Raw genomic sequence first — 17,135 nt, 5'->3', positions numbered from 1 at the left:
TTCCAACGCTATCACCCTCATTATTGGCACTATTGTGTTCCTTGGCTCCCAAGAGCTACTCCTTCAATTGTAGTAGTGACAGATAAGAAATCTTATGTTCTCCTTATGACACTATTTATTTTGAACCAAGAATTATTTAGCATTGTATGAGTACCATTTATGTGTATAGGAGGCATAGGGCATAGGACATAGGGCATAGGGCATAGGGCATGGGGCATGGGGCATGGGGCATGGCGCATAGGGCTTAGAGCTTAGCGCTTAGGGCATAGGGCATAGGGCTTAGCGCTTAGAACATTTGACCTATTGCATAATGCATAAGGGATACGACACTGAGCATCGGACATATGACATAGTAGGGCTTAAAGTCTTAGGTCAGAGTATGATTAGGGATTAGGGCTTAGTATACTAAGACATAAGACTTAGGCCTTAAAGGTTAGAACTTAGTGCTGTGCCACTTAAGTTCAAATTTGTTCTCAAAGTTTGAATTGCTTCACCTAAATGGTTTTGTTGTTGTGGTTGTTTTGTTTTTAATATTGCTTACTTGTTGTATTTTGCAGATTTCTTTGAAATGGAAATTTAATTTTCCGAAAGAGGATAAGGCGCACAAATAAAATCAAAACATTATGGTAGAGATATCTTTTCATTCAAGTATTCCACTTCTTGTAATTTTTTGTGGACAGTGTTTGGATAATTATCTAGAAGCATTTGGTGTTCTGAATTACATTTTATGAGAATATGTGGTTAAATTTTTGTGCTTTATGCTATGTTCTTATTATTCTATAAATATTGTCGATCATTTTTGTGAATACTTTTGTTCAACTTTATCTCTATATGACGGTTTTCACTTATTGAAGAATAATGTTTGTCTGCAAAAATTATGTGCTTGTGTGTCGGTCGTTCTTCCATATTCGTCTATTGAGTTTTTTTGATATAGGAGGAGGTGTGCTCTGGTGCATGAGACTTCATTGTAGTTATGGAAGTACGCAAAATGGCTTGTCGCATACTTTGGGTATGATGTGTTGCTTGACTTGTTGCCTTGTGGTAATTAATGTGGCATGAAATTTCTATTCTTGCTAATTATGTTTAACTCGTTTTTTCTTGATAGTTACAAGTGGGTGTCTGATGTACTTTCAAATTTCTAATCAAAAGACAAAAAGTCCATTTTCCTTATTGTGTACAAAGGTAAACAAATATCCCTATTGTATGTATAATATGTTTTATTTACATTGAAAACCTTTAGTGTTAAAGAAAATACGTTCGATCCAATGCATAAAATTACATTGCTAAGTAACATCCCATTCAAATAAAAAAAGCGTATATTTACTCTTTTTTGTCATTGTTCATTTTGTACAATTTTGTAATTTCATTTGTTTTAGTAATATTTTCATTATTGATGTATTAGGTTTACGTAGAAGAAAAAATGTGGAGTGGATGGTGATGATCATACTAAGGACGACGAGATGCTTTGAATGATCAAAGTAAAATCAGCCAACATATTTTCCTTTTGAGGTATATTTTGGTGTTTTGGCTTTTGTTGGCCCTGGATATGAAATTGATCATCATTTAGTAACAACATTTTCTATTTTCGCTTATTTTGTGCCTACCTTTGTTCTTTGGTGTCCCTACAAAAGACCTTTAATCGCATGTCAAAGGACCTCGTCTGTCGAGAAATCCAATCAAAAGCCGCGACGGAGGATGGAAAAGGTGTTAACTGTTAGTCTCTACGGTATGTTTTTTGTGCAATTGTTCTATTGCAAAGGTCTGATGATTTTTTTGATGTTACTTATGTTATTACCGACATTGGGTCAAAGCAAATGCGGATCCGAACCTGTGCTCCGGATGTCTAGCAGTTTGGATTTATTCAAGTAGAAACTCGAGTTTTACAACTCCCAAGGTAGATTATTGTATATCTATGCTAATACTCTGTCATTTTTATCATGCACTCTCAGCATTTTTTTAATTTATATTTTTTGTTTGAGATAAGCTATATACAGAGTTGTAGTTTTATCAATTGTTTGTCCTACTAATGTTTTGTTCAATGTAAAGTTGTGTTCAGTTGGAGATCAAATTTTTATTATGTTTTGTGAGGCTAACTTGGCCTAAGTCTATTGGCAGATTGAGAGAGTTTAACCTAACTGACTTGCTAATAGTTTCTTGTGCAGATTGCTTAAACTGGAGTGCAATCAACATAACAAAAGAGAAAATGTCTATTGCATTTACTTCAACTTTTAAAATTGTTTACTACTACGACATTCACTTCCAAATTTTTAAATTTGTTTGCTGATTTATGTGCAGATGTCAGTTTGTCCAATTTGATTTTGGTATATTCTTGATTGCCATTTAGTTCCATCTCAATTGGAGTCTAATTGGAGTCAAGTATTTTTGAGTAGACAGCAGCACCAACACTTCAGTGTCGAGCTTGGAGCAGACTAGAAAGAACCATGCAAATAGGGAAGTTGTCTAACTTACCCTTGTTTTGAATTGTTGCTTCGGTTTTAGCTCTTAATTGATAGTATTGAATGGATACTCTACTGATTGAAGTTTAAATATCTGTGCAGCTTTGGATTCATGAGAATAGGAAGGTGAATGCACAAGATTGCAAATTGAGTGCAACTAGGATCCATTTTCCATGTCAATTGTGCAAGACCGGGAAAGGGAGAACTCTTTATCTTGTGCATTGTATCTTGCAATCTGTTTAGCCAAGAGGATATTAAGTTGTGTGATATATGTGTGCAGGATTGGAAAATCAGACCAAAAGAATTGAATTAAGGGAGCACAAAGTTGTCTAGAAACAACAAAAGTGGAGCATGTGATTTTTGTTTTCCTTTATTTTGTCCACAAAGTTTAGCTTTATTTTGTTTCAACATATTAATTCTAACTCCTTTGGCAGCCTTCTTGGGTAATTGATGAAGAATTTGGCATGAGTTATCGCGAGAAAAAATCTGCACCAATTGTGACTAAATCTTCAGTTGAACAATACAGTTAGTATGTTAATCTTTTTTTCCTTAGGTAATTCTTAGTTGATTGAAAAACTTTGTTTCATGAGTTGAAGTGCTTAGCATATGACAAATTCCCCTTTTGTACATAAGTTTGCATATTGGATCCTTGTTTATATGTTTTGATATTTTATTTTTTTGCATATGATATGATATTATTTTTATTTTCTAGCATTTTGTTCTTTTGAGCTTAATTCATATATACAGGGTGCCAATCCAGCAGAATGAATTATGAGCATGGAGGTAAATTTTATTTTGAATTCCCTTGCCTTCTGTTTTGTGTGTTTTTTCCATCTTAATTTTGCTGCTCGCTTGGAAGTAGTTAGCCTACATGTAGGAGTTTTTTGTAGTATTCATGTGTTGACATTTGCTTGTATTTGGGGTTTGAGTATTTATTATTATTTTTGTGTCTATTTTGTCGTTTATTTGGTGGAGAGTGTTAGGTTTCTAATCAAGAAACCTAAAGAAAACCTCACTAACACACGCCCAGGGCTCACACTAAACATTGAATAACCTCCACACGTATTATTAACAGCAAGAAAGTGAGATACAGGGCAGCTATGGGAGCCTAACCTTCCCCACAGGAATAACGAATCCTGTACAAAGAATACAAGTAGTCCAAAAGTGTCTTTCAGCAAATACTACCTATATATACAAGTCTAACTCGCGCCCTTTCTAACTGTTAAGACAGTTAGAGTAACTAACTCTACTAACTTTTCCTTCTCCTCTCATAGACTCTTAGTCTCCTATCATTACACCCCGCTGCCGAACAACCTTATCCTTAAGGTTGGAAACGGGAGGCTTGATCTCATGGCTCCTCTTCATCATCGTGTACTCATATGAATGGAACCCTCTGGCAATTGCCCTCCAATTCAGGTCTGGAGGTTTGGGTGGTGGCAATTCCTCCTCCAATGACTTCCATTCTTCTTGGATTTTATTAGCTTCCAGTATTCTGGTCACCTCTTTTCCAGAATTATAATCCCTGAAGAAATGGTCTTCGATGTCTTTCAAAGCTTCAAAAAGTTCTCTCCCCTCTGTAGGTGCCTCACGAACGGCAAGACCCTTCTTTTGTTTGCTGGTCCATCTCTTCACAAAATCCATCCTTCTCTCCCGGCCATTGATTCTTCCATCCTCCACCTTTCCCTCCTTATCCTTCATTCTAATCGGAAGCCCGTTCGGCCAATTACTGAGAGGCTGTTTGGACTGTAAGCCCATTCGGCCTTTGAATGTAATTGTAAGACCGTTCAGCCAATGAGTAGGAGACTGTTTTGAGTGTAAAACCGTTCGGCCTTTTACTGTAGCTATAAGACCGTTCGGTTCCTCCCGTTCCCTTCCATTCGGGTCCGGCAGTCCTCTCCCGTGCGGATCCGGCAATCCTCTCACGTTCGCTTCCCGACGTCCTCTCCCGTTCGGTTCTGGCAGTCCTCGACCGTTCGGTTCCAGCAGTTCCCTCACGTTTGGTTCCGGTCGTCCTCTCACGTTCGGATCCAACAGTCCTCTGCCGTTCGGTTCCAGCAGTTTCCTCACGTTTGGTTCCGGTCGTCCTCTCACGTTCGGATCCAACAGTCCTCTGCCGTGCGGTTCTCTTCTCCATATCTTTATGCCGTTCGGCTCCTCCCCCTGCATTCAACCGTTCATTCTTTAATGACCAATACCGTTCGGTTCCCTGGCAGACCGTGCATATTCCAAACTGACCCCACCCTCTTGGTGGCTCCAGATCGGCATGGGTTATAGCGATCGGCCTCTGACCGTTCGGTAACTCTCGATCGGTCTGGGTTATAGCGATCGGCCTCGGACCGTGTCACCTCATCGCTCGTTCGACCCCAAGATGACTCGTCTTCTATGGCCTCAGACCGCTTGACATCTCTCGATCGGCATGGGCTATAGCACTTGTCCTCAAACCGCTCGGCAACTTTCGATCTGCTTGGTTCATAGCAATTGGCCTCGGACCATGTCACCTCACCGCACGTTCGTCCCCCAGACAATTGGTCTTCTATGGCCTCAGACTGCTCGGCCACTCCCGATCGGTATGGGCTATAGCACTTGTCCTCAGACCGTTCGGCAACTCTCTAGAACTCCTCGACATCCCTTGTGATCTGCATCGCCACCATCCATTCCTGCGGTTCATGCTGTCGGACTTGATTCCGGATGTCCTCTTTCAATCCTGCAAGAAAATATCCCAACAGCTGCTCGTCCGGTACCCTCTTCGTTCGACCCGCCAATATCTTGAAGTATTGTACATACTCGTCCACCGTCCCCGTCGGTCTCAATGCTGTCAACCGCTCAACAATGGTTCCAAACATTATCACTAGGGCTTCCTTCAAACCATCCCATGAACGATTCTTGGCTTTCTCCTTCCAAGCTTTGAACCAGTAGCCAGCGCTCCCCTCCATGCTCACATACGCTAATCGTACCTTCTCCTCTTCCGCTACTCCTTGAAATTCGAAGAATCGCTCCGCCCAATTGATCCAATTCAATGGATCTAATCCTTCGAACACGGGCAACTCCCCCCTCTTCCTCCACGGTTTCTGTTCGTTACTCCCAACGTCGGTTCCTCCGCCTCCGATCTCCCTCACCACTCTTTGTCGATTGTCATTCACAGAACTATCATCGGAACTCCCTTCTGCCTAATCGGCTTGCTTACCCAAAATCTTCATGATTGTTGTAAATCCCGCCGTACCGCCGCCGATTCCGCCTTCATCCCTTCCATCGTTATCTCAATCGCTTCCAATCTCGCCTCCGTCGCACTCTCCATTTCTCGCGTCGTCCCCCAAATTTGCATCTGGCAGGTCGGACCAAATTGTTAGGTTTCTAATCAAGAAACCTAAAGAAAACCTCACTAACACACGCCCAGGGCTGACACTGAACATTGAATAACCTCCACACGTATTATTAACAACAAGAAAGTGAGATGCAGGGCAGCTATGGGAGCCTAACCTCCCCCACAGGAATAACGAATCTTGTACAAAGAATACAAGTAGTCCAAAAGTGTCTTTCAGCAGATAACTACTACGTATATATACAAGTCTAACCCGCGCCCTTTCTAACTGTTAACTAACTCTACTAACTCTTCCTTCTCCTCTCATAGACTCTTAGTCTCCTATCAGAGAGTTTGATACTGATTGAGCTAAAAGGAGAATAAGATATTTCTACAATGAAGCTTTGTTTCTTATATTTTGAATATCTACTCTATTCAGAGAGTTTCAATTCTTTAATTATATCTCTATACTTATATTGTGCCAGTTATGGGTATCCCTGGCTCCTGAACTACTTTCACCCAATAGTCTTTAACATATGGACAAAAAAATCGTCGGTCTGTAATGCTCATGGACTCATGGACTCGGACTTTATTGTGTTCCTTTATACGATACCATGGGTATGTCACCCTTTCGTTATCTTGTTTCTACACCATGTTCATGCTTATACTCATGCAATTAAAATTTACTTTTGTCATCTATTATTGTACAAAGAGTTGCTGCTATCAAGGAACAATTATCTTAAAAGCTTTGATGTTGTGAGAAAAGTTGCAACATCTGTGGTCATGTAACATTTTTTTTCTACTTAATCCTTAATCATATCCTTGACCCTAATCATAATCATTACCCTAACCCTAATCATAACTCTTACCCTAATCTTAGCTCTAAATATAAGCATACAACTTGAGACTTGCTGGTAAAACTTTAATAGAAGGTTCAATTGTTTAAGATTATGTTTTTCTTAAACTTCATTCTTTTTCGTGGCTGCAGGGGTTGAATGATAGTTCATCTAAAACATCCTTGATAGAAGAAAGAAACGCTCATGCCCTAGCGATAATCCCTACCGAAATTGGTGAGCTTTTATTTTCCAGCTTTCAAAATTCTACAATTTAGTAAGGTGTGGTGGATAATATGTACAAAATTCTACAATTTAGTGAGGTGTGGTTGATAATACGTACCAACTGTTTTGTGCATACAATGGATTACAGCTTTGCTAATCATCATCGGGCAAAGGAGGGTTTAGGAGGTAGAGTTCGTAGGAGGGTTTAGGAGGTAGAGTTTGTCTTATTTTGTCTGGAGCAACACCTTTATCTGCACATGTGGAGAAGGTTACTTATGGGTGGTGACTTCTTGTAATGTCCTACAAGGATATGGTATGTTCTTTTTAAATATGAGAATCAAACTTATATCATGCTATCACTTTTCAAGAAAAATGTCATTAATTTGATTTCCATGTGATGGTGACACAAACATATGCTCTTAGTTGAAAATGATTTTTTATTAGAAAATACTAGTATTTTATTTTTATCCAAGGATTACATATGTTATAATATTTTAAAGAGTGTTTGTCACAGTTCAAAATAACACTAGGTAGAATGGAACCAGTTTTATAATTGTTCCCTTAGTTGTAATCACGTAAAATTTGAGAAAGCAGATAACATTTGATAGCAATAGTAATAGGAGTTGAAAAAAATATCCAAAACTGGTTTAAAACTAACCGTATATTTTTAAAGGAAGAGTTTCTTGTTTTTCTTCTTTACTCTTTAGTTCATTTCATATTTAACTTGTAAATGTTGAAAGATTTACTTCAAATGCATTTCAATTACGTAAAATTTGGGTACTACTTTCAATTCAGAACAGTTATAGCCATTTTATATTTGTCAAATAGTTATTAGAGTTGGATATTTGAATACTAGTTTATTTACTTGGTGCTCCTGTTAAAATGCAAACAGGCCTGACCTGACTGAAACATGTGCGAGAACCTTTGTCTTATTACCAAATGAAATGGAAATGCTTGGAACAGTGGGCCCTCAGTACCAAATGTTGATGTGTGCCTAGAATCTGTTCCTGAAATGGGATATGATGCTCTAGCAAGCACACCAAGGAGAGAAATTTGTGTAGAGGGGTAAAACCTTTTTTTCAAAGATCTCACAAAAGAGTTTCTGATCGATGAATGGTTCCATACAGGTTATTTTATTATGCTTTCCAAAATTAAGGTTTATAGATAATTTCTTATATTAGCTATGACACTACACAAACATTTCCTAATCTACCATATCAATTGTGCAATTAACCAATTAACCATGATAATTTTACTATGTCTTTCTATTTGTTTTGTTACAAGTGATTTATACATCTTGTGGGACTCTTCGCAATAAATACTTTGCAGCTCAACTAGGAGCGGAGAAAGTAGTTGACTTCATAAATGGTATTCTTTGAAATTTGTAATTCCATATGTTTCTCGTTCTTGTTAGAAAAAATTTCGTTATCTACGATGAGTTATTATGTTTATCTTTTTCACTATGAAATTATTCAAGTTCATTATTGCTCTAAAACTAATTGAATTTTATTGGCTTTAAGGAAGAATAAGATACTTGCTGAAATGGGAACTGTTACCCAGTTTTTGGGTCCACCATTAACTGTCAACGATCAAAATGTAACAAACGTTTGGTTGAAGATGAAAGTTAAGGTACAATATTACATTTGATTTGTTTCTTCAAATATAATTAGTTGTAGTAATTGTCTGCAATTGAAAATTGTTTGTCTTATCATGATTTTTCTTTGTTGTGTAGCTTGGAGGCTTGAATTATATACTACCCGATGAAGTCGTAGTTGTTTCCAACGCTATCACCCTCATTATTGGCACTGTTGTGTCCCTTGGCTCCCAAGAGCTACTCCTTCAATTGTAGTAGTGACAGATAAGAAATCTTATGTTCTCTTTATGACACTATTTATTTTGAACCAAGAATTGTTTAGCATTGTATGAGTACCATTTATATGCATAGGGGGCATAGGGGGCATAGGGGGCATAGGGCATAGGGGGCATAGGGCATAGGGCATAGGGCATAGGGCATAGGGCATAGGGCTTAGGGCTTAGGGCTTAGGGCTTAGGGCTTAGGGCTTAGGGCTTAGGGCTTAGGGCTTAGGGCTTAGGGCTTAGGGCTTAGGGCTTAGGGCTGAGGGCTGAGGGCTGAGGGCTGAGGGCTTAAGGCATAGCGGTCAACGCTTAGAACATAGGGCATAGCGCTTAGAACATTTGACCTATAGCATAATGCATAAGGGATACGACATTGAGCATCGGACATAGGACATAGTAGGGCTTGAAGGCTTAGGTCAAAGTATGATTAGGGATTAAGGCTTAGTATACTAAGACATAAGACTTAGGCCTGAAAGGTTAGAACTTAGTGCTCTGCCACTTAAGTTCAAATTTGTTCTCAAAGTTTGAATTGCTTCAACTAAATGGTTTTGTTATTGTGGTTGTTTTCTTTTTAACATTGCCTACTTGTTGTATTTTGTAGATTTCTTTGAACTGGAAATTTAAGTTTCCGAAAGAGGATGAGGCGCACAAATAAAATCAAAACATTATGGTAGAAATATCTTTTCATTCAAGTATTCCACTTCTTGTGATTTTTTGTGGATAGTGTTTGGATAATTATCTAGAAGCAATTGGTGTTCTGAATCACATTGTTAGGAATCTTTAGTGTAAGAACCTACAGTCCTCCTCACCACTGATATATACTCACACAAGACAGAAAGAATCAAACAATGGGTATGTTATTCACAGTAACAATCACTGAGTACAAAGTGTAACTCGAGGGCCTAACCCCTCTCACCAGGTTTGAACCGGTCTGTACAAAGTATACAATTGACTAACTCCCCCACAGACTTACCAAAGGTTTACATTTATAGGCCCCTTGCCCGCCTTCTCCACTATTCCGCCGTTTAATTCTTTCACCCCTATCTTATATCCTATCATTACATCCCGCTGCAAAACAACCTTGTCCTCAAGCTTGGAACAATGAAACTTGAGCCCATTGCATACTACTTGCAACATCAGGTCTGGAGGCTTAGGTGGTGGCAACTCCTACCCCACTATCTTCCATTCTTCCTCTTTCTTTCCTATCACCCTCAATACCATTCGGGTTTGACCTATACTAGTCAATATCGTTCGGGTTTGACCTATACTAGTCAATACCGTTCGGGTTTGACCTATACTAGTCAATACCGATCGGTTTATACTAGTCAATACCGATCGGTTTATGCTAGACAATACCGATCGGTATCGTCCTATATTGGTCAATACCGATCGGTTTCGTCCTATATTGGTCAAAACCGTTCGATCCCCTGTCGACCCGAGCAGGTTCATTGCTTTTGGCTGAATCGGGCCTCCAGCCGAGAGAGTGGACAACTCCGTCTGCTTCAGGTCTAATTCTGTCTCGGACCGTTCGGCAACCTCACCTGGGATATTGTGTTCGACCTCGGAGCGCTCGGCAACACTCAATCTACCGTTCGTTTCCTTTCCCTTAACTTCAACCGTTCGGTCGGTGTTGGTTTTCTTCCTCTGCTCATCCCCCAAGCTCACCTGGTACGGTTGGGTATCCTCCATGGGTAAACCCCGATCCCTGACCAGTCCCTTGCCTATGAAATTGTGGCTGGCTCCACTGTCGGTCAAAACCATACTCGTTCGGCCCCCTATCAAACTGTTCGGCTTCATCATTTTTGGCTGAGTGAGGCCTCCAGTTGAGAAAATGGACATCTCCATCTGCTTCCGGTCTACTTCGGTCTCAACTTCCTCAGTCTCCACCTCTTCATCCTCCCCCAAAATAACCGTCCCTCGACTCTTTTCTGGCCACTGATGGCATGGACCGAACGGTCATCCTGGATTATGGCGATCGGCCTCTGACCGCTCGGTAACTTTCAATCGGAATGAGTTATAGCAATAGGTCTCGGACAGTGTCACTTCTTCGCTCGGTCGTCCCCAAGACGGCCGGTCTTTAATCCCGCTCCCGTTCCCGACCTTCTCGCCTCCCTGGAATTCTTCAACATCCTTTATAATTAGCATCGCCACCGTCCCCGTTTGTTTCGATGCCGCCAAACGCTCAACATAGGTTCCAAACCTTGTCACCAGGGCTTCCTTCAACCCATCCCATGAACGATTCTTGGCTTTCTCCTTCCAGGCTCTGAACCAGTAGCCCGCGCTGCCCTACATGCTTATGTCCGTGGACAACACTTTCTCCTCCTCCGCTACTCCTTGAAGCTCGAAAACCCTCTCTGCCCTATCGATCCAGTTTAACGGGTTTAACCCTTCGAAAGTGGGCACTTCTACCCTTTTCTTCCCGTTGGGTTTCACTTCATGGTGTTCATCCCCTCTCTCCCCTTCCTTTTCTTCTCGTTGGTCCCCATGTTGGTCGTCCTGGTTGTGGCCTCGACCACCCAACCTCCTTATGATTTCTTGCAAATCTTGGTGTATTGCTTTATAATCTTGGCATATTGCTGCTAATTTGGTCGTAGTGCTCCTGTCTGCACCTTCATTCTATCAACCGCCATTTCCTTCACCCCCACACGATTCCGGCAACGTCTCGAGACGGCAGTTTCTCGAACCGGCACACCCCACTTTGAATCCGGCAGTTCTCCCTTGATGATCCGATAATTTCTTGATTACTTCTTGATCCTTCACCCCCCACTCCGATCAGGCAGATTCTCGTTCCCGTTTCTCCTCGCTAGCTCTTCTTCCCTCCGAAACAGATCCGGCAGGTCAGACCAATTTGTTAGGGATCTTTAGTGTATGAACCTACAGTCCTCCTCACCCCTGCTATGCACTCACACAAGACAGAAAGAATCAAACAATGGGTATGTTATTCACAGTAACAATCACTGAGTACAAAGTGGAACTCGAGGGCCTAACCCCTCTCACCAGGTTCGAAACCGGTCTGTACAAAGTATACAATTGACTAACTCCCCCACAGACTTACCAAAGGTTTACATTTATAGGCCCCTTGGCCGCCTTCTCCACTATTCCCCCGTTTAATTCTTTTACCCCTATCTTATATCCTATGATATATTCTATGACAATATGTGGTTAAATTTTTGTGGTTTATGCTATGTTCTTATTATTCTATAAATATTGTCGATCATTTTTGTGAATACTTTTGTTCAACTTTATCTCTATATGACAGTTTTCACTTATTGAAGAACAATGTTTGTCTGCAAAGATTATCTGCTTGTGTGTCGGTCGTTCTTCCATATTCGTCTATTTTTTCTGATATAGGAGGAGGTGGCTTTGGTGCATGAGACTTCATTGTAGTTATGGAAGTACACAAAATGGCTTGTCGCATACTTTGGGTATGATGTGTTGCTTGATTTGTTGCCTTGTGGTAATTAATGTGGCATGAAATTTCTATTGTTGCTAATTATGTTTAACTCGTTTTTTCTTGATAGTTACAATTGGGTGTCTGGTGTACTTTTAAATTTCTAATCAAAAGACAAAAAGTCCATTTTCTTTATTTTGTACAAAGGTAAACAAATATCCTTATTGTATGTATAATATGTTTTATTTACATTGAAAACCTTTAGTATTAAAGCAAATACATCCGATCCAATGCATAAAATTACATTGCTAAGTAACATCCCATTCAATTAGAAAAAGCGTATATTTACTCTTTTTTGTCATTGTTCATTTTGTACAATTTTGTGATTTCATTTGTTTTAGTAATATTTTCATTATTGATGTATTACGTTTACATGGAAGAAAAAGGGTGGAGTGGATGGTGATGATCATACTGAGGACGACGAGATGCTTTGTATGATCATCTTCACTGATCAATGGATCGACCACGTTTTAATGTTCAAAGTAAAATCAGCCAACATATTTTCCTTTTGAGGTATATTTTGGTGTTTTGGCTTTTGTTGGCCCTGGATATGAAATTGATCATCATTTAGTAACAACATTTTTTATTTTCGCTTATTTTGTGCCTAGCCTTGTTCTTTGGTGTCCCTACAAAAAAGCTTTAATCGCATGTCAAAGGAACTCATCTGTCGAGAAATCCAATCAAAAGCCGCGAGGGAGGATGGAAAAGGTGTTAACTGTTAGTCTTTACGGTGTGTTTTTTGTGCAATTGTTTTATTGTAAAAGTTTGATGATTTTTTTGATGTTACTTATGTTATTACAAACATTGGGTCAAAGCAAATGCAGATCAGAACCTGTGCTCCCGATGTCTAGCAGTTTGGATTTACTCAAGTAGAAACTCGAGTTTTACAACTCCCAAGGTAGATTATTGTATATTTATGCTACTACCCTGCCATTTTTATCATGCACTATCAGCATTTTTTTAATTTATTTTTTTTGTTTGAGATAAGCTATATACAGAGTTGTAGTTTTATCAATTGTTTGTCCTACTAATGTTTTGTTCAATGTAAAGTTGTGTTCAGTTGCAGATCAAATTTTTGTTATGTTTTGTGAGGCTAACTTGGCCTAAGTCTATTGGCAAATTGAGAGAGTTTAGCCTAACTAACTTGCTAATTGTTTCTTGTGCAGATTGCTTAAACTGGAGTGCAATCAACTTAACAAAAGAGAAAATTGCTATTGCATTTACTTCAGCTTTTAAAATTGTTTACTAATACGACATTCACTTCCAATTTTTTAAATTTGTTTGCTGATTTATGGGCAGATGTCAGTTTGTCCAGTTTGATTTTTGTATATTCTTTATTGTCATTTAGTTCCATCTCAATTAGAGTCTAATTGGAGTCAAGTACTTCCGAGTAGACAACAACAACAACACCTCAGTGTGGAGCTTGGAGCAGTCTAGAAACAACCATCCAAATAGGGAAGTTGTCTAACTTACCCTTGTTTTGAATTGTTGCTTCTGTTTTAGCTCTTAAGTGAAGTATTTCATAGTTTTTGTATTTTTAGTTTCAAGTTTCTAAATACATGTAGTCATAACATAGTTAGATGAATTTGAAATTGCTTAGTTATTGTTTAGTTGATTATAGTAGTATTAGGTTTGTTCAGATTTTATATGTTCATTCTAATTTATAGTTAGTAGATTAGTTTTAAATTTCAGCTTTGCATAGTGAATTTTTGTATAGTATTTGTTTGTATTGTTTTAAAGCTTTCTACATTAATTTTTACCAATTAGAACTTCTTGAGATAGCTTCTGTTACATTTCCCTTGGTTTAGTAAGTCATAATTCTGCATAGCTTTTAAACAGGCGTAGTTTTAGTGGATAGATTTTAGTGAATAGGTCAAAATTCGAATCTATCATCAATTATAGTAGTTAACTTTGTTTCTAGCTTTCATTAGTTGTTTGAAACCTGTAGGAATCAGGTTATTTTTAAGTTGTGTTTGTAGGAGTACTTAGTGTTATGTGCTGTTTTTGTTGATTTAATCCAGTTTCTTAGATTTATATAGTCAGATTTTATATTTTCACCCTTATGAAGTAAATATGAGTTCAGTTAGTTCAGTTAGTTCAGTTAAGTGATTTTAAAGTTGTGTGCATAGTTACTTTGTTATTAGGTAGTGTTAAAATCATATTTTAGAACTAGTACAGTTTTATTAACCTAATTTTATTAGTTAGTGCTGTAATTTTTAGTAGTACAGGTATATTTTGATTTGCTAATGATTCTTAGTAACTAGTTCAGTCTTTTGTAACCTTTTAATATTCAAAACTTGTTTCGGCACTTACCTTGAGGTTTTATTATAGGGTAGTTACAATTCTTGCATTTTAACTTAGACTGTCAAGTAAGTTAGGCTTTAGGTAGACAAATTTTTGGTTTGTGATAGAAATAGATATTGTAGTAGTTCTTAGACTGTTTGAACCATTTTGAATATGTTTAGATAGCTTTTATGTTGTATATATGATAGATTAGTGCAATTTATAGTTTCTATGTAGTATAACTTAAGATGAACCTGTTAAGTACATTGTATTTTTGTTGGCATATCTCTTATTGATCCAGTTTCAGGTTTTTATCCCTGATTATAATGTCAGTGTTCCTGAATTGCTGAGTTTTTGGTTAAAATTAGTACAATTCAGTTCAAAACTAGTATAGTTAGTAGTGCAGTTCAGTTTATATTGTAGTTTTGTACAATTTGATAAAACAAAAAATAGTTCAGTTGAGTTTGTCTGAACTATTTTTTAGTTCAACTCAGTTTAGACAAACTAGTTTTTAGTTCAGTGTAGTTTTTAATAGTGCAGTGGAGTTCAATTTGATTTGCCCACCCCTAAAATTGGGTGGTGGTGATCCACAGGATTCTCTGGTCCATGCTTAATTTCCTTAACAATCAGCTGAGTGTTTTATCCTTTGAGTGTGCAAGCTTCTAGAGAGAAAGTAGAGCGTAGAGCGTAGTGAGCTTTTTGAGGCTAACTTGGCCTAAGTCTATTGGCAAATTGAGTGAGTTTAGCCTAACTAACTTGCTAATTGTTTCTTGTGCAGATTGCTTAAACTGGAGTGCAATCAACATAACAAAAGAGAAAATGTCTATTGCATTTACTTCAACTTTTAAAATTGTTTACTACTACGACATTCACTTCCAATTTTTTAAATTTGTTTGCTGATTTATGTGCAGATGTCAGTTTGTCCAATTTGATTTTGGTATATTCTTGATTGCCATTTAGTTCCATCTCAATTGGAGTCTAATTGGAGTCAAGTATTTCTGAGTAGACAGCAGCACCAACACTTCAGTGTAGAGCTTGGAGCAGGCTAGAAACTACCATCTGTTAGATATATTATATCTTTTATCTTTTAGTTAGTTTGTTATTATTTCTCATTTGTATTTTGGGCTTAGCCCATATTTCTTCTATTATAAATAGAGAACCCTATGTGTGTATTTTACACAAGGGAGATTAATCTAAATATAGTTTTTCCCTATATTCAACATGGTATCAGAGCAGGTTCTCTGATCTTCTTCTGGTGTCTCTGCTGTCTGCCGGCGGCTGGCCGCCATGGCCGCCGGCAGCCCCTAAAATTTCAGTGGGCAACCCTTCTCTCTTTCTTTTTCTCTTAAATCTGTGCCACAGTCAGCACCGTGCAGTCAGATCTCTCCACCGTCGCCGCCGCTTCTTTCCGGCCAGTCCGTCGCCGCCTCCGGCCGCCGCCGCCGCCGCCGCCGGAGTTCCAGAATCGACCGGCGACCACACCATCGGAATCGTCTCGACCGGGCGACCACCGTGGTATGAAGATCGCGGCGAACGGACCTCTCACGCGCCTCCACGCGCCGCCGCAAGAGTCACCGCTGCCGCTGCTGCCGCCGCGCGTGCCGGCGCGTCGCCGGAGATTTCCGCCGCCGATCAGCACTGCCGTGATCGCCTCTTCGCCCTCTTTCTGGATCTGTGGTCGTTGCATAAATCGGAGTACTTTGAATTTTTAGGGTTTCTCCCTCTCCATGGCTGCCCAACTTATGATCGGAGTCGGTCTCGCCAACCAGACCATCGCCGCTGTCCCCGCGCCGTTTGTCGCTGTCCCCGCGCCGTTTGTCGCTGTCCCCGCGCCGTTTGTCGCTGTCCACGCGCCGTTTCCCGCTGTCCAGGCGCCGTTTCCCGCTGTCCGCGCCGTTTGACCACTGTCCGCGCCGTTTGACCACTGTCCGCGCCGTTTGACCACTGTCCGCGCCGTTTGACCACTGTCCAGCCACTATTGATCGCTGTCCAGGTGCCGTTTCCGCTGTCCGGCGCCGTTTAGTTTGCCGCTGTTCGGCCCTGTTTGCCACTTTTCGGTGCTAGAGTTAGCCCGATGTTTGGCCCTGTTTGCCGCTGTTCAGTGCTAGAGTTAGCACTGTTTGTTGCTGTTTGGTGCTAGAGTTAGCACTGTTTGCCGTTGTTCGATGCTAGAGTTAGCCCGATCTTCTTGTGAAACACTACTAAGTATCACCACTTGGGAGTTGTCCAGCAAAGAATTTTTGGACCTCCAATTTGGATCTTTGATGCCTTTGTTTCAGCATTGTAGCTTAATCTTGTGTTTTGTTTTAGTGGTCCAGCAACTGTGATATTCCACATTTCCGCCCTTCACACTAAGGGGGAGTACGTTTCCAAGACACTGCAAGTCACATATATATGGGTGTAGTCCCTGCAGTTTTGTAGATTTCAGCTACTACTGTTGATCCCGTCACCCAGCCATCATTGATGAAGATTTAGTGTAGTCCCTGCAGTTTTGTAGCTCTTAGCTTTCAGCTACCACTGTTGATCCCGTCACTCATCCATCATCGATTGGGAATCAGTCCTTGCAGTTTGTCATTGTCCACCACTGCTCTCCTTCATCCACTTTTGAAGTTGAAGTTTCACAAGCTGCTGTTAGTCCATCTATGTTTGCCTCACACTCTTGAAGACAAATCATCTAGTTCAACACTGAGTTCATCTATTTCAAGCTTAGATCATACAATTTGTATGCTCCA

General features: G+C 39.7%; 1 protein-coding gene, 1 long non-coding RNA gene and 1 pseudogene across 3 annotated transcripts; 1 reads left to right on the top strand and 2 right to left on the bottom strand.

Moving 5' to 3' along the window:
- Positions 1-3,734: 3,734 nt before the first annotated feature.
- Positions 3,735-4,622, bottom strand: LOC148195841 (uncharacterized). Its single transcript, XM_088094192.1, has one exon. It carries the CDS (start codon positions 4,620-4,622, stop codon positions 3,735-3,737), a length of 888 nt encoding a protein of 295 aa, XP_087950318.1.
- Positions 4,623-4,630: 8 nt separating this feature from the next.
- LOC148195840 (uncharacterized) lies at positions 4,631-5,751 on the bottom strand (annotated as a pseudogene).
- A 3,030-nt stretch (positions 5,752-8,781) lies between these two features.
- LOC148195839 (uncharacterized) lies at positions 8,782-13,271 on the top strand. Of its 2 annotated transcripts, none has more exons than XR_015780721.1 (6): positions 8,782-9,339; positions 12,021-12,094; positions 12,191-12,267; positions 12,501-12,633; positions 12,729-12,828; positions 12,945-13,271. It is a non-coding gene; the product is annotated as an uncharacterized LOC148195839 (long non-coding RNA). The 2 variants fall into 2 exon arrangements; XR_015780722.1 differs by having other exon boundaries at positions 12,936-13,271.
- Positions 13,272-17,135: the final 3,864 nt, after the last annotated feature.

This window comes from Vigna umbellata, chromosome 7 (genome assembly GCF_029865625.1).
Source record: "Vigna umbellata cultivar VRB3 chromosome 7, Vumbellata_1.0, whole genome shotgun sequence".
Classification (NCBI taxonomy): Eukaryota; Viridiplantae; Streptophyta; class Magnoliopsida; order Fabales; family Fabaceae; genus Vigna; species Vigna umbellata.
This window is presented reverse-complemented; position numbering and strand designations above follow the sequence as displayed.